This window comes from Microplitis demolitor, chromosome 10, assembly GCF_026212275.2.
Source record: "Microplitis demolitor isolate Queensland-Clemson2020A chromosome 10, iyMicDemo2.1a, whole genome shotgun sequence".
Lineage (NCBI taxonomy): Eukaryota > Metazoa > Arthropoda > Insecta > Hymenoptera > Braconidae > Microplitis > Microplitis demolitor.
The window spans coordinates 2750518-2774172 of record NC_068554.1 but is presented as its reverse complement, the minus strand read 5'-3'; the positions used below and the strand labels follow the sequence as shown (position 1 = coordinate 2774172).

The window sequence follows — 23655 nt, the reverse complement described above, 5'->3', positions numbered from 1 at the left end:
TTTTTTTTTTTTTATTTTTTTTACGACTTCTAGAGACTGCGCATTAATGTGTTACTTTTTTTCATTTTATTTCATGTGATCATATATACATATATATAATTCGTTGTTATTTACCGAAGTGAATTTATCAGGTTTGACAAGTTTAAGTAGTAAAACATGTTACGAAAAATAAAAGTCTATTTGTATATATATGAAAATTTAATATAAAAGCGTAAGTGTATAGTGTGCATATAAAAATAATAAATTGAATGGATAAATAAAAATAGATATAAGAAAAATTGAATAAATAAATGATGATAGTAAATTTTCTCGTTGGTTTGCTAGACCAGTCTTGACGACCTTTCACGGTGGATCGATTCAGACGTGCCAAGAATAGAAAGATCGATCTTTTTACCGGCAAACTATGATTTTAAAATTAAATTACAATGTTTATTATTCAACGTAATTTCCCTCACTAACTGTTGTTTTAATATTTAACTATTACGAAGCCATCATTTCATTTTATTTAATATGTAGACATGCTTTTAGTACAAGTTAATATTTTATCACCCGATCATATTCTTCATTGAATTATCTACTGATTTTACGTCTTGTAAAAATATATTTTATCTATACAAGTAACGGTAACTTTTATTTTATTTTATTCAAAAATATATGAATTATTTAGAGATTTTAAAAAAAGTTTCGTTCAAATTTTTTTTTTAAATTAAAATTCAAAAAATTTTTCTGGGCAAGTGAAAATTATCTTGGACGGTAAAAATATTCGATACTAATATCAAACCGGAATCATTATATATATTACAAAATGGCTATTATTTATATTAAAATTTAATACACACAGAAGAGCAAAATTTTTAATTTCGTATATTAAAATTAATATGAAAAAGAATTGATAAATTGCGATCTACAATTATCACTATTCAAATAAACAGAAAAATTTTAAAAATGAGCAACCGAAAAATTAGTAAACGTACATATTAATATATAAAGATCTAGTATACGAATTTTTCATTTTATTATTTACCACTTATTCGATATATTTATATAATAAATTAATTTATAATAACGAATAAATAAAATTTTATATTAATTATTAGTCAATGGGATAGAATTTATAAAATAAAAGTTAAAAATTTTGGGTATTTTTATGAGCAAAATATCGGTATCTAGTATACTAATTTTTCATTTTATCATTTACCACTTATTCGATTTATGTATATTGTAAATTAATTTATAATGATGAATTAATGATATTTTAAGCTAATGATTGATCAGTGATATCGAATTTATAAAATAAAAATTTGTAACTTTTGGAATTTTCGGCTGGAAAAATTAGTATCTAAGATATCAATTCTTAATTTGACCAAAAATTACTTTTTAATATATGTATGCCATAAATTAATTAACTTTCACTAATAAGTGACGTATTATACCTAAAAGTAATAATATTTCCTTACTTTTTGAAATAATTGACAGCAGGAATCTACAAAAATTAGTAAACTACTTTGCATTAAGCACATAATAGTACTGATTACTGATAACAGATTCCACTTTTTACTATTATTTATTAATTTTTAATATTCTGTTTTTTCCGTGTGAGAAAAATTTCACAGCCTAATTTTTAGATTTATAAATAAATGATAAATATTTTTGGAGTAGAAAAAAAAATTTTAAATGAAATAATCAAGAGCATGACGAGAAGAGAAAACAAAATTACAGTCTGATGAAATTGAACAATCAGGAAAAAAAAAAAAAGTTTTCGATTGACCTCAATGGTCTAGCATTACAGAAACCCACAGAAACGTAAATTCTAGACGTAGACTAAAAAGTTAAAACGTAATCATAATTTTCACTGCGGTATTCAATTTAACATAAAAAAAAAAAAAAAAAAAAAAAAAAAATAAGACCCAGTGATGAGATTCCATCTGATTAAACAGTTGTTTTAGTGATACACAGACATATTTATGGATATATATATATGAGAATACTATATCACTTCATAAGGCAGTTAGCATTTGCATACGATCCACATCTGACCTATTTGCATGGTAATCGTTAGTACCAACAGCGACACGTTTCTCAAGTGACACAACTGTTGTCCCAGCAGGAGATTAACGCAAAAAATAAACCGGGATCTCGAGAAAGTTAAATAAAACTAATACTGTGATTATGCATAGATAATGATACCTTTAAATCCTTGTTAAAGCATTTGATAAGTATATAAATATCAACATATGAGAAAAATTAATCACCACAAGACAGATGGAGATAAGAAGCGCAAGAGCAAGAGCAAGATATTTTTCAAGGCTAAGAGCGGCTGATGAGACCCAAGACCCAAATAAGGTTCTCTGCTGCAGCATCACACACAGTAACACAAAGGAGAGGAAACCTGGTACTGGTACTGGTACTGGTACTGGTACTGGTACTGGATTATTATTGTGGATCCAGACCATACCAACGTAACGTAAACGACCTGGTCTTGTCTCGACTCTTACATTACATATATATGTATATGTCTGTATATGTGTAAGAGAAAGAAGGAAGAAGGGAAAAGGGACAAGAGAATGGAATAAAAGTAGACGGTATAAGACTTGCAGCTTGAACAAGAAATAAAATACTACTCCAAGACTCGAGATTCAAGACTCCAAGACTGCTCTATACATTTTAGTATTTATATATATATTGTATTGAAGTTCTCAGTGTGTGAGTATTAAAGACGACTGGGAAAGAGCGGAGACATGAAAAAAAAGTAATATTATAAATAAAAATAAATAAATAACAGACGGGGGCAATGGAGGGCGGTGGAAAAACCGGTTCGACAGGTTGGGAGCTACCACCATTTACTTGACCATGTAGCGCCTGCCCACGTTTGGGTTTTGTATATATCTATATGTATATGTATATGTATATATCCTGTATATAGGGACGGCCGTATTATATATAATATGAGGATGTGTGGAGAGATAGATGGAGGATGAATGTATATAACGTGCGTGTATATCCGGGCTAATGCAATGTAATGTCGTGAGACAAGAAAACCGAGCAGTACAGAGATAAGAAAAGAGAGGAGCGGAGCAGGAAGAATAAAATGGGTTGATGATATTGTTTGAGACACAATAATGATAATGATTATTATTTTGTTTTTTGTTTACTGGTGGAATTAAAGGGGAGAGACTGATTTAAAATAGTTTCGTCGATAATCGCGATTCTTAGTGGACTTTGGAGTATAAGCTATGTTTAGATTTGTTATTATAGTTTTACTGGATCAAGGATAACAGGTGTATGGTATGCTCAAAATTACTTGGCTATAATGTTTAACCTTGAGATTATTTATTTTTTTTTTCTTTTTATTTGACCAGGAGATTAAGTGGTGATTAATAACGCTTATGGCGCTTAAATTATTGATTTTGGGCATTTAGTGATTAGACCTTTTTTTTCATTAGATACTTTGTGTTAATTATCTATTTATTAATTTTTGCTGAGTAATTTACTTGGGATTTAAAATATTACACTGTTTTGAAATTTTAAATTTTTGTCTACGGGTTTAAATTACGGGCAAACTATCAAAGATATCGTAAAAATTTATCAAAACAATTTTTTAGTAAATTAAATTTCCTGTAAAAAAGGTCTGGATAAGTTTTCGATAAAATCAATATATGAGACGTGATAGATTTATCAAAAGAATCGATGGTAAATTTTTTTAAACTGTTTTGAGCTTTTGAACGAAATTACTCGTTAATTATTGGAGATACGGTCAAAATGTATATAAATGATTTTGTAGGGAATGAAATTATCTAAAAAAAAGGTATTAATAATTATTTGGATAAAATGGATAGTTTAGACGTGGCAGGCATTTTAAGTTAGAGGAAGTTAAATGTTTAGTAGTTTGGTGTAATCTCAGTATAATTTTAAAAAATTTTTTATGAGATACTTTTTGCTTCTCTGGCGTCATGGTTCCCGGTCACGCTATGCACAAACAGCTAAAGAAATATGCTACTGAGGGTTCTTTAAGTTTAGTTATTCGTCCGGGAATATATAAATATATATTCAAGTATCTAGTGATGATGCATGTAGATTTTTTTTCTTTTGTTAAAAATTTCTCACCAAAAAAAAAAAAAAAATAAAAGTTATTCACAAGAACATTAAATTTAAATATTTATCAAATGAAATCACAGTGAAAAACATAAAATAAAAATTTAAATGGTTGCAAGTAATAAATTTAAAATCATCATATATAAATAGATATATTTATAAATAAAAAATATTCATGAATATATTTAATAATAAATGAGGGCTATTGGGACAGGGTCATACGGACATTCACCTTAAAAGATAATAAACCCGCATATTAAAAAATTTAAAAATTTATCACCAGACAAATATGACTTTTAGTTCATTGACTTGTTATGTACATAAATATTTTATAAAAAATTTATTTTTAACATTTAAAATAACAAATTAATGAATTTTAAATCAATGTATGTAAAGATAATTATAAACAAATAAATATATATATGTATATATATATATATATATATATTATTTAAACACATTGTCCAGACAGATCACAAACACACAACACACTTATTATTATTCAAAGTGACGACCTTGGTTTTGAGACTCAATTTACTTTGCAAGCACGTTCTTCATATTCTCCCCTAAGTGCAAAGTGCTATAATATACATGATATGTATGTATATATAAATGTGTGTGTTTTAATATGAAGAAGGGACAATGTTAACAATAAAAATAATCAGATCATAGATAAGGGTGATACGACATTTTGAGGATTCATTATTGATAAACTTCCGATAAAGTTATAGGCAACTGTATCATATAAATATTTTTATTCCATACAATATTAATCCACTGAATAAACCATCAAATTATTCTATTGATTTATCGACAAAGTTATTTATTTACCGCGAATTTAACAGACGCAAGTTAGCTGACTAATAATTTTTGAATTTGGTTCAAACGATAAATTATTAAAAAAAAAATATTTTAAAAAATTGCACCTTTAGTTTTTTTAATTTTCTACATGTGCATTTTTTTATTTTTTAGTTTTTTTTTATTTATTTGCTGTAAAATAAATTTGAAAATTTTGAATTTACTTCAGGATCGCGATACTGGAGTTAGCTGACGTCTAATCTTTAGATTTTTTTTAAATAATAAATTATAAAAAAAAAAATATTTTGAAAAATTGCACCTTTAGTTTTTTTAATTTTCTAAATGTGCATTTTTTTATTTTTTAGTTTTTTGTTAATTATTTGCTGTAAAAGAAATTTGAAAGTTTTGAATTTACTTTAGGATTGCGATTCTGGAGTTAGCCGACGTCTAATAATCTTTAGATTTTTTTTAAACAATAAATTATAAAAAAAAAAATATTTTGAAAAATTGCACCTATAGATTTATTAGTTTTCTACACGTGCATTTTTTAGTTTTTGTTTTTTTGCAATTTATTTGTAAAAAAAAAAAAAATCCAAACATTTTAAATTGTCCACCGACAGGATCATTGAATTTTTTCGTTTAAAAAAATTTTGTTTTTCGCGCATAATTTTTGATAAATTTACAGATAATTTTACTAACTTCGAGGTAAAAAAAATTGACACAAATGAGTAAATTTAAAAATTAATGGTTATAGAGAGTTAAAATTTTGAGTTTGAAATAAAATGTATAGTATGGTATGAAGTGGCGAATCTATTTAAAACGGAATTTACGAGCGAACCTCATACGCGAACAACTCGCTTACAGTTGGTTATAAATATAATGAACGGATATATTCTTGTGTGTGTCACGTGCGAGACACGTTCACCTGGCTCGTCTCGTCAACTCTTGTAGTCAAGAACTACAGTATGCGTGCAAGTGTTTTTTGACTGCTACACGCAATTTTAAACCTCGTGTTTCACACACACACACAAAATGTATATTTATATATTTATATACAATAAGCATTAAAATATAAAAAAAAGACGAGGAAGAGATACCAGAGTATAGAAACTATTTATTTAATTTTTGACTATATTGTTTATTAATAGCAATAAGTATTATATATTATTTATACGTCCAAGTATACTAAAATATACTGGCGTATGACAGAATGATTTACTGGGTTAAGAACCTCTATAAAGTACCACGCGGTCTACGTAATCGTATACGAGAATCTGCGAACTCTAACGGGAAAAAAATGTACCACGACCTATCTAACATCGGTTTATTTTTAATTATTATTATTTTAACAAGCATTGATCTCAAGGATTTTAAAATAAGTAAAACTATGCAGGTGTTAAGATTGTTTTTTTTTTTTTTGTGTAAACGGGGAAATTAGTTTTCGCAGGCGGTTTTATTGAATAAATTCAAATCCAGCACCTGTCGAGCACCTGGCATTTATTGTCAGTACAACCGGTTTGTAATTAAAATTTTAAAAAAATCATCGAAATTCAATAAATGGATAAAAATTATATCACGATAAAATTCATTATTATTTGTAAAATAGTAACGTAGATTAAGTATCAAGTTTAAAGTCTAAGTTAAAGATTAAAGATTACGAAAGTGTTACGGTTATCGGGTTTAAAAAAAAAATTAAGTAAATAAAGAGATAACCCGTAATTTAAATTTAAATAAATATATTAATTTTCAATGAATTGCATAAAAGGAGTACGTTAAAAAATAACTATCATGTTTACGTTTTATCACGAAATTAAAAAAAAAAATAATGATAATGATAATAATAAAATGATTAGCGTGACTAAACTCAATAGTTTGAGTTGCTCAACGACGTTTGAATTGTAAATTAACTAGACATTAGAATACCAGCAGCAAAAAAGCTAAATAAATATAGACTATACTTGCGTACATATTACATTTACTATCCGGTCCAGTTCCATTCTTGTCGACGTGATATGGATGATAAAGCATCCAAGACTTGCTAAATAATCGTTACAGTTGCGCAATTCTTCATGAATAATACACAAGAATGCTAACACACAACTATTTTATATTTAACAACTTATATATAGTATATACTTGTGTAGTGGGGTATAAATAGTTGTAACGGCATTAAACTCGGTACTTCCTTAAAACGTTTTTGTCTTAAATAATTAAATACCATCAACTCAAATGTACAGAAATTTGAATTACGATGATACTGAAGTTAGCCGGCTTTCAGTAACCTTAGGATTTTTTTTCAAAGTAATATATTTAAAAAAAAAATATTTTGAAAAATTGCACTTGTAGTTTTTTTAATTTCCTACACGTGCATTTTTTTAAGTTTTTTTTTTTTTTGCATTTGATTTATCAAGAGAAAATCCGAAAATTATCAATTGTCTGCCAACTTTAGATGATACTGAAGTTAACCGGCTTTTAATAACCTTAGGATTTTTTTTCAAAGCGATAAATTTAACAAAAAAAAATATTTTGAAAAGTTGCACTTGTAGTTTTTTTAATTTCCTACACGTGCATTTTTTAGTTTTTTTTTTTGGAATCGATTTGTTAAAAGAAAATCCGAAAATTGTCAATTGTCAGTCAACTTCGGATCATTAAATTACATTACAAATATAATAATAATAAAAAGGCACAATTACTGTGGTTTTATTATTTTTATAAATATTAATTCTTAAGAATGTAATGTACATAAAGATGATGGTGGCGTATCATTGCGGTGGTTTTATTTTGTCTATCACGAGTAATAATCAAACGGAAGCAGTGAGCAAGTCTCTACACGCAGCTGGCGCCCGGAAACACACTCATTCACTTCGTATATATATATATATATATATATATATATATATATATATATCTATACATATACATATATATTTATATATTAGTACACATATAGATGTATATGGTATACAAGAGCTGATGATGTGCACGCACTTACTCACGCAACCTTAACAAAACAACTACCTCCTGTACAACGACATATTACATCGCTGCTTCTTCTTTATTTATATTATTTTTTACTTCGGTTCCTTAACTTATTCTTTCATTCTATATTCATTTGTATATATGTATATGTATATATGTAGAGTTGTATTGGTCTTATTCGCATGCGAACCGCGAAGAAAGTGTTAAAAGACTTGGCAGTCACGCGAGGTTACTCGCGTATGTATCGATACTGACGGAACAAAGAAAGTCCGAAGGCCATGATGACTAGTTTTTAATATATTTTTTAAATATATATATATATAAATATATATGTATATATATTTATCAAGTTGTATTGGCTGCAGCTGGTTAAATATTTATAAAAACAGTGAATAAAATAAAAAACTTACCGAATAATTCGTTCATGACGATCGCGTTCGAGCATCTCCTCGGTGGGTATGGGCTGACCGGGAGCAAGAAGAGCATGAGACAGAGGGGGATATCTTGATGGTCGCCAAAGCATCTCTGCAGACGGATGATGATGATGGCCGGCAGCGGCCGCGACAGCTGGGCTCTGGTAACCAACGGGTGGTGCACTAACTGGTATGGTTGAACCAGTCGACTGGGGCGTGTGTGCCATCATAAGTGAGGTATGCTGTACACTGTGTACGTGCCAAATGCGAGCGGGTGTTGTTGGTACACCAGCTGGTGATGGGGGTACGGTAGTTGTTGTTGTTGCTGGTGCTGCTGCTGATGTTGTTGTTGTCGTGGCGGTAGTTTCTTCAGCGCTTAATGCTGAGCTACGACTTCCGCTACGTTCATCACCGGAACCGGCACTTCTTAGAGAACTTATCCCGCTGTCTGAACCACTGTCGCCGTAGGTAGTAGCGCCACGGACGCCACTGGCGACGACACCTGGTACACCGGGAAATCCACCGGCACCGTTCCCACCGGTCTCCATCTCCATGACATGACCGGCCTCATCGCCGTGCCGTGATGAAGACAATTGATGATGATGTTGCTGTTGCTGATGCTGGACTAGCTGTGGTTTGTCACTAGTCTCTAAATTACTTTGATGTTGCTGCTGTTGTTGGGAATGCTGGTGTTGATGATGCTGATGATGCGCCGATGGATAAGACGTGCGATGCTGACTGTGAGGACTCACAGAGTCCAGTCGGTGAATCACCGGACTGGAAGTGTAGCGTGGATGTAAATGCTGGTACTGTTGAAGATGCTGGTGTTCTTGATGCTGCTGATGGTGTAGCTGCTGCTGATGATGATGATGGTGTTGATGCTGGTGCACCAGGTTACCAGAACCGGACACGGGAGGCTTATTGATCCTTTCTGCAAGAATAACTGGACTCTCGTTGTGCCGGCTTCGCTCCTGCTCGTCGTGGAGCAGGTTCAGCCTCCCCGGCCCAGCGTTCAATGGACTCAGTCTCTCCAGCACGCTGCCGTCCTTAGTCGTACGCTTGACCAGTTCACTGGCCTGCTTATCACTCGGACTCGTGCTTGAATTTAATTTCGTAACACTATCGCTATTTAATTTACTAATAACTTCTTTTTTAATTTCTGTCGCTATTGTCGTTGTTGCTGCTGCTGCTGTTGTTGTTGATATTGTCTTACTACAAGTTATATTACAATCATTACCCCCTGGATCAAGAGTATCGGGTATAGAAGGTGGTGGTTCAGGTTCACGATCACGCTCACGTGATTCACTTTCGTCTTCTTCAGGTTTAACATCAGCCAAACTAGTATCAGCTATAACGTTACTCTCAACTTTTTTTTTCTCCTGTTTAAATTTTTTATCCTCCTCTTGGTGTTTCTCCTGTTTCACCTCTTTTTTATCCTCGTTGACGTCGTTATCTTGCCGCGCGGATCGTAACCGAGTTTTAAGCTTTGAATCTGATTCTTCTTCGCTCTCCTCGTCGTCAACTTCTTCCTCTCCTCCTTCAACAGTTTCTTCCTCCTCCGTTTCGCCCTCGTCCTCGGATCTCAAATGATCTTGATCGCGAACTGGTTCTTTGTCTTTTGTCGTAGCATTCAAACGTTCCCGGTCATTTCGACGTGATTCATCGGTTGGACGACCACGTCGACCGCGTACTCGTCGATTTGTCTCGACGTTTTTCAATCCGCCTCCTGTTCCTGCTCCACTACCGCTACCAGCACTACCTCCAGTACCACCGGCACCACGTTTACGAAGTTTTGTTAAACTATTGGTCTCCTCAAGTACCGACGATCGAGGACCGCGATTGCTCGGTTTAACGCTACTTATCACTGGTCCTTTGTTTTCCCGATCCTCTTGACGTGATTCTGTTTTCTCACGTACCGACACCTCGTTCACTTTTTGCGTCCGATTTTTTTTACCAAGTCCTTTATCTGTAAAAAAAAAAAAAAAGAATATGTATCAAATAAATCTTTACTTAATTATACAAACATATATATTTATTTAAAACTTCTCATGTCCTTTAATTTTAATCTCAACAAAAGATCGTCCTGTCACCTGTCCTGTATACCGAGTAAAAAAAAGAAAAATATACACAAGAGAGTTTTTAAAATCGATCGAAATGCCTGACCCACACGAAGAGCGTCGAAGGAGAGCCAGGAAAATCCAGATGCGGATGTGTGGTATAGTGAGTGTGGTACAGACAAACAGAATCGAGAGTATAGAGGATAAAATGTCCAGAGCGTCCAGAGAGAAGGAAAGAGAGAGAAGTACGGGGATTTATTGCCAGGGATTTACTGTTATTACCCAGTGGGAGCCATTGCTGATTCTCGTTCATTTCCAGTCTATTCTCTCTTTGTTCCTCATGATACAATGCAACATTCCCTTCCCTTACCCTCTATTCGAAAATAATAAAAAGAATAAATTTATCTAAAACCTTAAAACCTCAAACTATCTCTTTACTTTTTCAACCGTTCCTCATCTATGACCTTATATATTTACAAGCTCTTAAATAAATATAAATGTTTGCTAGATAAATATTTGCTTTTATTTCTAAGATTTTTCTTTTATTTTACAATGCGATTATTTTCTTTAGATGGATCTTTGTAGATTTATTTTGGCTGTTTAAATTACATATATATATTTTAAATCTAAACACTCTTGTTGAGTTTACAATCTGGAGCAGAGAGTGGAGTGTAGTAGTAGAGAATAGTGAATAGAGAACAATCTAAAATCAAGATTGCATGTCTACATGTAGTGGGTGGTACATAAAACTAGCATACAAACTGTAGGCTAGACACTTGGTCCTTTGTCTACTACAACCAACACAAACTTTAATATCTATTTGGCAATGACCTGGCCTGACGTTCATTCGCTTTGCTCGCCGCTATACTATTTTCTCTGGTAAGGAATTGAATTGAGTTTAAAACAGGGACAAGAAAGGATCCTGCTCGATTTACTTGTACATGTAAATATATACCATACATATAATATATGTATATATGTATGTGATATTATATAGACGTAGTGAGCTAACCCTTTTGTTAAACTCGGGAGCAAGTCAACGTTACCGCAACTAAACTCGAGCAAGTTTTAGTTTTATGTAGTTAGGGAGTCAGAAGTTCTCTTGCAAAAAGTCACCCTACGGCCTTTAGATTTTGACTCACTCAGTACTCACGTCCTTTCATCCCATTCTGCTCTATATTCTCTACTCTATATGTATGTATGTATGTATGTATATATGTAATAATACGATACGAGTACCACGAGGGCTTCATAACCATTATAATGTTAGATCGTTAGATCTTTACGCTCTATTTCGAGCGATAAAATACAGGGGTCACTTTTTTTTATTAGTCAAATATATTTTTTTTTGTGCACAGAAAAAATAGTCAAGCAAAATTACTATAGGGCTAAAAAAACGATAAGCGGTAGAAAAATATTTGAAATTACTCATATGATAGTCAAAGTTTTGACCCGCAGTAGCCGTAAAAAAAATTTGCTAAGATAATACAGATTTTCTCAAGGAGTAAATCAATTAAAATTACATTATAAATTTAATATTTTAGTCGAAGAATAATTTTCCCGAGAAGAAAATCGAAATTTATTCCCACTAGTTCGAAAAAAAAGCAGATCAGTATTTTCTTTGCAGTTAGATTTCAAATTTTCCCGCTAAAAATATATTTAAAAATTAGATTGAAAATTTTCGATAGCATAATTTTTTTTAAGATGAAAAAACATTAATTAAAATTTTTCGATAGCAGTAGCAATTATTATTATTATTATTTTTTTTTTTTTTTCAAAATTTGTGGAATAATTAATTAAAATAACTTTTATTTTATAATCGAAAACTTTAAAGCAGACATAACAAATATTTAATAGTTAGAGTTGAGTGGATTTGAATTTTAGTCAGGAAGTGAATGAGATTTGTTCACAAAATATATAATAACTATCTCTGCCAACTTTGTAATTTTATATCTCTATCTTTATTCAATTCTCTATCTAGTGCTCGTGAATTTATATTTTTTTTTTTTTTTTTTTATTCGCTACTTATACTTCTTGTTCTTTTGCTTCATCTAAAATCCCGTTTATTTTCGACTGAATCTATTTTAGTGAGGTAATTTTCTGCGTTTTCGCGTATTGATAAACCCCGCGGGCAAATCAACTTTGAAAACTGGCAGTCTGCCAGACCTCGAGAATTTTACTTTCGTTACTCTTTCGTTTGGCAAAAATTATAAATAAAAATAAAAATACACCAACAAAACTTATATGAATAAATTTAATTAAAAAAACTATTCAACTAAATTTACCCGCATTCAATATAAATCAAAACAAAAATTTGGCAGCCAAAATAATGGTAAATCATGATATCTATAATATATCCATAAATATATATGTAAAAAGTGTATATCCAAATTCGTAGGCATTAGGAAAGCCACAAAATTTTTTTGAATCTCATCAAAAATTAATGCAATAGCAAAATTTCATTTAATGACTAGTAAGATAAGTAATTTCTTTGGTCTACGCATGAAAATTGAAGCTTATTTAAAGAACTTTCAGATGAATTTTAACAAAATTTGATAAATTGTCAAATTAGTAAAAGTATGAATTTTTGACATTTTAAAAATTTAAAAATGCGATAACTTCTAAACTAATTGACCGATTTTGCTCATTTTCGAACTTGATCTCGAAAATCGTCTACAGAAAATATATACTGAGTTTCATGGAGATCAGTTTAAAATTGTGGATGCTATTGTCGTGACAAGCTGCGTTCTATTGTATAAATATATATACATATGCAAACTTTTGAACCATATATATTTCTTGACTCAACTCATCGAGTCTGAGATAGAAAATTTTTCGAAAATTCCGTCATGAAGACAAATCAAGATTTTTATTAAATCTACTAAAAGTTATCATGAAATCCTTTTAAATATTTTTGAGGCAGGTAAAGGTCTGTTGAAAAATGAGAACCTTTAAAAATTAAAGCATTAAATAAATTCAACAGACATTCAAAGCTTTACATTTACAATCTAGAGTGTCATAAAAATACAATAGTAACACGCAGCTGTGCCTCGAGGGCTCCAGACATCGACCACCATCGGCGCACTAACTACTAAACTAAACTAAAACTTAGCTTACACCAGTTATATACCATAACTTATTTAAATATATTATTATTTAACGACCCAACTAACTATCAAACAATAATCATCTATTGAGTTCATTTAATTTATTTCAAATTTAAATTTAAATCGCCAGCAGAAACTATTCACTAAAAAAAAAATTCAAACTGAATATAAAAATAAAAATAATAAATTTAATTTCAAACACATGGGAACCACGTGACGATTTTATGACACCAAATAGTTTGAGTCATAACTTCCCAAGAAATGTGACAAACATTTTTTTAAATAGAAGGGGCAAAATGGTCTCTGACTAAACAATTTCAATTGAGTTTTTTTTTTTTTCACATTTTTTTTTTATCCCTGAATAATTTTTCGGTAACAATAAGATCCGGTTATAAAAAAAATTCTAATATGGGATAAAATGGATCCAGTAACAAATCTTAGAACTTTAATTATTGTACTTAATTTTAATTGCCAAGCAAGAATTAATTTCCTACAAAAATATTAATTTTTAAATTAATTTTCCAGAGTAATTAAATTTTTTTTTCTCAAAAAAAAAATGTGACAAAAAATTTTTACCTCAAAATATATTTTTTGCTCAGTCCAATTAATTTCAAAATTCAAATTAAATAACAGAAAAATTTTCACGACTAATTTAAAATTTTTAAATTTCAGGCCCGATTTATCCTCACCTCATACATTGCATTTATAATTTTTAATATTTAATTAATAAATTATTAACCTTAATTACTTAATATATATGATAAGTTATGAGTTCTACATATAAATATGACTTTTTCGATACATTAATAAATTTTATCACTTTATTATCATTCCCATAAATGGAGTAAATAATCTAGACAGGTGGGTTCTCGTTCGCGATAAGCTTATAATCATTATTATTTTTTTTTTTTTTTTATAATCACAATAATAAAAAAAAAGGTTTCGTCATATCGATTTTAGAGTTTAAAGATACATCAACTGATAACTCGGACATTATTCAGTACATTTATATTTTTTAACACTTGTATTTTATTTGTTAGATCACATGTGTCTTTATATTAATAATATATATATGTACGTATATATATATAATGGAGTATAGGTGTAGAGACAATTTTTTTTAAGACTTTATCGGTCATAAACACGCGAGTAATTATCACGTGTTATCTAACTCGTAGGCGTATATATATATATATATAAATATGTATTTGTAATATATACATAAATATATAACGGAATTTGTCATTTCCGGTCACTGACCATTCGATTATTAATTCTATAATAATTAAATTTATTGTATACGTAATTAATTATTTTCCAATACGCCCAGGAATTTAATTAAAAGAAAAAAAAATTTTTTTTAATTAATTATCAATAAATTAATGAAATAAAATTTCTTTTTAGGTACACATGTAAATATAAGCACGTGTTGGTGATGTCATTGCTCGTAATTCAGTTATTAAAAAATAAAAAATGAGTTTTAATGGTAAAAAAAAAAAAGACTTTATTAAGTATGAGAGTAACAAAGAGAATTAATAATTACATCTCATCAAATTGCTGCAACATGCGTATGATCCCAAGTGCGCGAGTCATTAATGCCACTGGTTCATAGAACGTAGAGCTCGTAAACGCGGAAATGAGCCGGCACGTGACGAACCAGACAGCGTGTATTTGTATTGGTATATACATATGATACGAATAATATATAACCCATGTATATAACATACATACATATATAAATGTATATATATACGAGTATGTATTGAATGTACATGACGGGGAAGGACTGGAATGAAGTTTATACCTGACCCGAAGCCCACATGTACAACTAAACCCAAACGCGACATACAAGTCATTGCAAAACTTTACTCTCTCCTCTTCATACATTTACATACGACATACATGTACATATACACATATATATACATATATACTTTAATTTAAATACGATCGATAATTTCCCCTCTTTCACCGGCTCTTCCATTCCACTTGATTCCATTTTCTATCACGCAGGCTCCGAAAATTTATCTCTTTCCGCCCTGTCTCTCCCCTATATATATATGTAGATATATATACTACATTTCCTATACTTTTATTGCGACAAATTAAACAAATTCTCTCCCACATGCATGCATTATTTACCGATTATGTATTTAAATTTAATATTTTTTTTTGAATTAGAGTATTCTGAAAACTTCTTCCTTGATATCTTTAATTACCGACGTTCGACTGACCTGGTATAAGTAACCGAAGGGTGAAAATTAACAAGATTGCTATTGAAGGATAATAAAAAAATTGATAAAAAAAAAGTATACGGATGATATTGCAAGAAACTTGTACGACCGGTTTTGTACGTGTACAAGAAGACCGGATCTGACCGGTTTTGTTTAAAACAACTTCTCTATATAAACTACTTCTATCATCATCATTATCATCATCATCATTATTGTCATCGACTTTTATAGGTGCGGTTAAACTCAATCTTCATACATATATGATGTGGGTAATTTTAACTTGTAATGTGTCATATGTTAACTTATTTAAACACTTAATAAATCACAATACTTTAATTTAAAAAAAAAAATTATTATTCGACATAATATAATAAAAGTTATAATTCAAATAACTTTTAAATTATCGTGTAAAAAAATTTGATAAATTACTTTTTTATAAAAAAATTTTACTCTGAATTTCCATATATTTTTATCGTATCCTCAATATATAAATTATTATTTTAATTTAAAATATTCTCAGTTCATAAATAAATTAAAAATCTAATTTACATTAAAGAAATCGCGTTTTGTGACTTAGCTATCAAAAATATGACAATTTCATATGAATACAATTTTATAGGAAATTAAATTCTCTACAAAAAAGTTCCTTATTACTTTCTCTGTACATACATTAGTTTGGACACAGTTTTAATTTGAATAAAAAAGTTTTTCGTTGGGAATTTAAATTTAAATTAATTTAATTATTAATTATAGAATAAGGATATGGAAGATATATATATATATATACATATGTGTATATATAAATGAAGAAATTAATGATTAATGAAAAGGTCGAGAAAAAAATCCCTAACCCAAGACAATGAGGAAGTATCGAATGAGTAACATGAGACATAAAAGTTTAAATTTCATTCTCTCATTTATTCCCTATCATATCCTTTTACCTTTTTCTCGATCTATATATAGTGTAGTAGTTTAATATAAAGCCTAAACGATCGATCGGCTATTAAAGGTGATAGCTCAAACTACTCTCATACACGAGCGCACTTTTAAACAGAGGGTATAAAATAAAAATAAAAATAAATAATAAAATAAACATCAACGGCGTTTAAATAAAAGTATCCGTTAAAAAGTAAAAAACTACGGTATGTAAGAGTAAAAAAAATTATTTGTGGCAGAGGGCCAGCGAGAATCCAACGCAGATAAATTATTTATCAGAATAGTGTGTAAGCGAATCGTGCCAGCTGGCTTTATTTGATATTATCGCTGGTATTTTTCCAGAACAACGAACTTCGCATATTTTTTATTTCATTTCATTTTTTTTTTTCTATCTGTTATTGTTGTTTTTACTTTAAACTCAATCAAAAACCAAAGTTTACTTTTTTAAATTTATTGTTTCATTGCTCTGTCCGAAGATTAAAATTATATTTTTAATCAATACTTTAATAAAACTATTTTTATTTAAAAAAAAAAAAAAAAACGACAATTATGAAGAAAAATTTTGAAAGAAAATTTAAGTGAAGTTACGCAAAAGATTTAAAATTTATTTATAGAAGGATATCAAGATCATTAATCACTTTTAACTGTGTAAAAGTACTTGAAGACACATAAATATATTGAGACATGTATATATATGTATATAGTAAATGAATCTTTTAAGATATTTCATCCATTTGTATATAAAATATAATAATAATAATAAATTAACCAGGTGTATTTCCCACGACCTTCTTCCTAGCGAGCAGATTACCAACTCGTGAAAGTTTAAAGCGACACAAGTGCATTAACTTTGATAATTTGCTCCAAGAGTTAAACTTGTAATCTTGTGCCTGTCTGAATCTGAAAACGATCTTAAGACACAAGATGTTGGAAATCGATTTTTAATATTAATTCAAAAGTTATCTTGCTAAGGAAATTTATACGGATTATATATATTTATATATTAAGGGTGAATTTCATAGTTTGTTATATTTCACGTAAAAATATGACGATTCCAAAATACAAATATAAGTTTTACATACATTGACATGCATGAAATCAAAAAAACCAAAAAGTTTTAAAAAAAAATTTCAAATTTCGCGCGAAAATTTGAAATTTTTGTCCTGGCAAAATTACATTTTTGATTCGATTGGAAAAGTGGAGGTTCATGGTACGTAAAAATATATGATAATTTAAATAAAGTGAGGACTTTTTTATTTCACAAGACGAATGTTTGAGGTAATTTACGAAAAAAAAAAACTAAATTGGCTGATTAATATGAGATTAGATGTAAAAATATTTATCAGCAAATGTAATAAATAAATGAATGGTAATTATAAATAATAGAGAAAATTACGCAAGGAGAAAGTCACCTCGACCTCAGCTCAAGCTGAACAAAACGGTCTTTCGACGTCAGTTTGCCCTTCTCATTCTCCAGGATAAAAAATGAGTGTGTATGTAATAAAAAAAAAAAAAAATAAAATAAAGTAAAAGTAAATAAAATTTTCTCTCCACGCGAGCATCGCGACCTATGCCTGAGACCAAGTAGAATAAGAAGCAGAATGTCTGGGTATTGTGGGATGACGGGATGGGATACAAGTGAACCCGAGACCAAGATAGCGATAAAAAAGGAGTAAGAATAAGAAGAAGAGGTGGAGGAAAAAAAAATATGAGAAAAATGGAAATAAAACCGGTTCTTCAGCAGACCGCGGTGTATCTAATCACGTCGCTCGAAGCAAAGCCAACTGGTTGCGCACGCAATTTAAACAACTTTAAGGAAGAGAAAGAGATAAGGATTAAATTAAATAAGAGAAAGAGGAAGAAGAGAGCATCGTTTATCTCTTCTGTCGCAACAATGTTGTGTGAACGCCTCCGCGACGAATTTATGCGAACCAAATTCTACGAAGTTTACTCTCTTTTTATTATTTTTTTTATTTAACTCATCGTCATTCCGTTTACAAATTTGAACTTTTTTTTATTTTACTCATTTTTTACCTCCTAAATTCTATTACTATTGTTATTATCCATTTGTGTACGAATGTGTGCACGCACGTATGAAGCAAGCAATTGAGGTCAAATTTTGAAACGTCAATTTAATTAAATTTTATTTTAGATACCGAGTGTTAATTTTTTTATTCATTTTTACGGGATAATTATAATTTAACAGTAATAAGTTTAAATTATTATTTGAATATTTAAATACTTTAACTTTGACAGTTTTATTTTGATACTTTGACAATTTTAATTTATTTTAAATATTCTATTGATAGTTTTTTTTTAATTGGACAGATATCTGTGGTCGAGGTGACAATGAGAGACACTAATTAAATGTAGACTGAAAGATAGTAGGTGTATATAAATATATATAAATGTATGTTACGGTTAAAGTGCAGTGGATCAATAATAAAAAAAAACAAAAAAAAAATAAAATAAATAAAACGATTTAATGATTATTACTTTTGGTATTGTGATGTTTTTAATGGAAAATAAATAAATAAAGGCACAGAGACAAGCTATTAAAAAGTTTTATTTCATTTCATTTTATTTTATCTGTCAGAGCCACTGAATTGTTTTGTTAATTGAAACGGAAAATAATTGAACACTTATCTTTTATATACTTTAATTTAAATTTGTAAATTTTTGTTCAAATATTTTACTGGTTTGTATTGATTTTAGGTACTCGTAAAATAATTTTTATTTTTTTTTTGTTTTCCATTACCGTGAGTTAATAAATTATGTTTTTGAACATGTTATTAAGCTATTAATTAAAATTTTGGATTAACTATTGAAGATACGACAAAAATGTATAGAAGCAATTTTGTAGAGAATTAAATTTCCTGTAAAAAAGGTCTGATAGGCTTATTGCCTAAAATCAATAGTTCAGGTATGAAAAGCGTTTAAAGATCCAAGAAAATTTGTTCAAATACGTAATGATAATTTTTGAATTATATAGAAGTCAAAATTCAAATTGTGACTGAACTATTTAAGATACGACGAAAATGTATAGAAACAATTTTGTAGAGTATTAAATTTCCTGTAAAAAAGGTCTGATAGGCTTATTGCCTAAAACCAATATTTCAGGTATAAGATGGTTTCAAAGATTGGAAGAAATTTGTCTGAATACGTAATGAGAACTTTTGAATTATATAGAAGTCAAAATTCAAATTGTGACTAAACTATTGAAGATACGACAAAAATGTATAGGAGTAATTTTGTAGAGAATTAAATTTCCTGTAAAAAAGGTCTGATAGGCTTATTGCCTAAAATCAATAGTTCAGGTATGAGAAGCGTTAAAAGATCGAAGAAAATTTGTCTGAATACGTAATAACAACTTTTGAATTATATAGAAGTCAAAATTCAAATTTTGACTAAACTATTGGAGATTTGACAAAAATGTATAAGAGCAATTTTGTAGAGAATTAAATTTCCTAAAAAAAAGTTCTAGAAGTCTATTGCCTAAAATGAATAATTAAAGCGTGAGAATAATTTTGATATTAATCAAGATAATTATTACTTGAATTTATATTTATTTTATTCGCCGTAAATATTTAACTTGAATAGAATTCCGAGATTGATTGACTGTGAGATAATTTAATCTGATCAATCTTTCTTGATTTACCACTACTCTTCTGTCTGAGTTACCTTCCTAAATACATTCGACACCGGATTCCGATGAAATAAATAAAATAACAAAACAAAACAAAGGAAAAAGTAAATAAAAAAAAAAAAAAAGTGATTCAGTGTTTCAAAGTGACGCAGAACTTCCAACAGGTACAAGAGATCAGTACCTGTCAGACTGGTACCGGTTTCCTATCGGCTATCCAATTCCCTTCATTTTTTATTTTTTTTGTTATCTTTTTCTCTCTTACCCACTTTTTCCCTCTCTCTATATCATTTATTTTCTCTTTTAGCTTCTTAAAGAAACCGGTCTACTCCACGTATCTTCACCGACTACGACGAGAAAACCGGTCCAGACGCTTTAACGAAAGCTTTAACAGACCAACATTAACTACCACGCACACATACATATATATACATGTAATACTGTACTTTCTGCCATGAATTATTATTATCCTGCACAATTTTAAGAATGAACAACTAAAATGTCCTAGACTCCCTGAGGCTGTACCAAAAAAAATAATAAAAGAAAATGAGATTTTTTTTATTTTCTTTTGTCCAAAATTCTCGAGTTCTTTTAAAATTATACAATAGTTAAAATAAAGAGTTATTATTTTTTCAGTAACAATCGTTGAGGTCACTGATACATCAAATAATTTTTTTTTAAAAATCCTCCGTAATTATAAAATAAAACCAATAAATTTTATTTAATTACTAAACCCCAAGCTTTAAATTACTAAATCAATAAAAGTTTTAAATCTATTTTATATAATTTTATTGTTAATAATTTTTATAAAAAAAAAAAAAAAAAATATTTTTATAAATGAGGGTTTTTGAAAATTAGCTCCAAATTATAAATCCAAAAAAATTAAATAAATATCCGAGTAAAATTACATGAACCTGAAGATAATAGACAATTATCAATTTTTGGATTTTTTTTAATACATTAATTACAAAAAAAAAAAAAATAAAAATAAAAATATGCACGTGTAGAAAATTTAAAAAACTACATGTGCAATTTTTTAAATATTTTTTTTTTACAGTTCATCATCTTGAAAAAAAAATTCAAAAATTATTAGACGTCAGCTAACTTATGAATGTAAATGTAGCAGACTAGACTAATTTAAAATTATAATAAATGGAGTAAATAATTAAAAAAATAAAATTTTGAAAAAATGGGCATTTAAAAAATTAAAAAATTAATAAGTGCATTTTTTAAAAATATTTTTTTTTTTAATCATTTACACCATTTATTTATAATTTTAAATATGAGTGTGAATGTAGCAGACATTAGACAAGAAAAATTATTTTTTAAATTATTTACTCTATTTATTTATAGTTTTAGTCTGACGTCTGCTACACTCACACTCCTGGCTAACTTCAGTATCATAAAAATACTCGACTTTTAAATTATATGGTGATTTTTTTTTAAGGGAAAAAATATTTTCTTTTTTTATTAGTACCATAGCTTATTTAGCTTCCATACGAGCGTAATTGACTGTAATTGATTGCGTAATCATATCATACTGTAAATTGTTACTGACTATTGGATTATGTAATTAATTTTGAATTACATAGTGTAGAATGACTTTGACTATTTAATCATGTAATTATACTTTAAAAATTTAATTTTAATAATTTAATAATCTCGGAGTATTTAATTACATAAATCTAAAAAATTCTAACAGATTTTTTTTTTTTTTTTTTTTTTTACAACATAATTATACTTTGAATTATAAACTTTGAATATGATAATAAAAAAATTCTCAAGAGATTAAAAATAAAAAATTTGACCTGAAAACCTTCACGACGTAATACTTGTATCCGTATAACCCGAGGGGACCTTTTTATTGACGAGAAAAAAAAAGATTTTTTTTTTTTTATTTATTTTTTTTTTTTAAAAGTTAAAAAGATGAGAATTTAGTTTCAAGGTCGAGTGGGCCAGACACACTTGCACGCAGGTCTTCCGTATCCAAGAAGTCGTTAACGTCATTAAAAATAAACTACCGGAACTATAATTATCTTTCTAACAGTTTTGAATTACAGGTAACGATAATAGTTTGTAATAAAAAAAAAAAAAAAAAAAATAATAATAATAATAATAATAAAAACATCTAATAAAAAAATTTGAAAATTGCCTAATTTATATTTTGGCTTAAAACAATATATTTTTGAGCCAAGTATTCAATGAATGAAATATAAAATTTTATGACTCATTTTACGGTTTAATCTCTTCTGGATTTACAAATTTCGTAATAAAAAAATTTTACACATCCGGAAGTTCAATAAAAAAAAGGAGAATTTATAGTAATTTTTTTTTTAGCTAGTACTTTTTTTTTTTTACAAATATATATATATATATATTTATATGAGTATGAATGTAGCAGATATGAGACACTGTGAATTTTAAATAAATAATTTAATCAAATTTAATTATGAAATTTAAAAAAAAAGGCGCGAACTGATTTTTTAAGTATCGAAATACGCATTTTTTAAATTTTACTCTAATTTGTATTTCATATATATATATATATATATATATATATATATATATATATATATATATATATATACTGGAAAATAAAAAGATATGATACTGAAATTTCAATGTCTGCTAATTTTTGAATTTAAAAAAAAAAAGATAAATTAAAAAAAAAACAATATTTTAAAAAATTGCACCTATAGTTTTTTCAATTTTCTACATGTGCATTTTTTTTTTTTTCAATTAAATTGTTTAAAAAAAACCGAGAATTGTTAACTTTTTAGTAAGCAGGATCATCATATATTTATAACAACATATAGAGTACTTCTGGTATTATTTATTATGTTATGAAATATATATTATTTTAAGTTTAAATAATATGTACTTGTAGTGAGAATGTTATTGCTCATATTATATATATATATATATATATATATATATTATTACAACACAAAGTATTTAATTCTTTAACTGATAACATAATCTCGTTACTCAGAATAAATTGACCTCATTGCTCGGTTATTTTTTTATTTCTTGATAATGCTGATTAATAAAAAAATAACAAGTAATATAAAAATAAAATTAACTAATAGAGGAAAAAAATTCGATATAATTTTATTGTGATTATGATTTTTAAACGCGACATATAATTGATTATTTTTTTAACTGCATGAAATAAAAATTACTATTATTATCAATTTTTTTTTTTAGTCGATAGACTGATAAAATTTATATTTGAAGTTAATAGCCATGTTTACTAGAGATTAAAAATGGATTTTTTAATTTTGTCATTATCATTAACATTAACGATTTCGTAATTAAATATTTTTTATTATTATTTTTAAATTGAAGCATTTTTTTTTTGTTTCAATGGATGAAATTCCTCGAATATTATGAGTT

General features: G+C 28.4%; 1 protein-coding gene across 2 annotated transcripts in view; it reads right to left on the bottom strand.

Annotated features, from left to right (window-relative positions):
* LOC103569985 (probable JmjC domain-containing histone demethylation protein 2C) overlaps positions 1–23655 on the bottom strand; it is a 96593-nt gene that overhangs the window by 34113 nt on the left and 38825 nt on the right. For both annotated transcript variants that reach the window (XM_053742582.1, XM_014441979.2), the window contains exon 8: positions 8280–10248. In XM_053742582.1, coding sequence (XP_053598557.1) covers positions 8280–10248 — 1969 coding nt within the window. The remainder of the gene's footprint in view (positions 1–8279; positions 10249–23655) is intronic.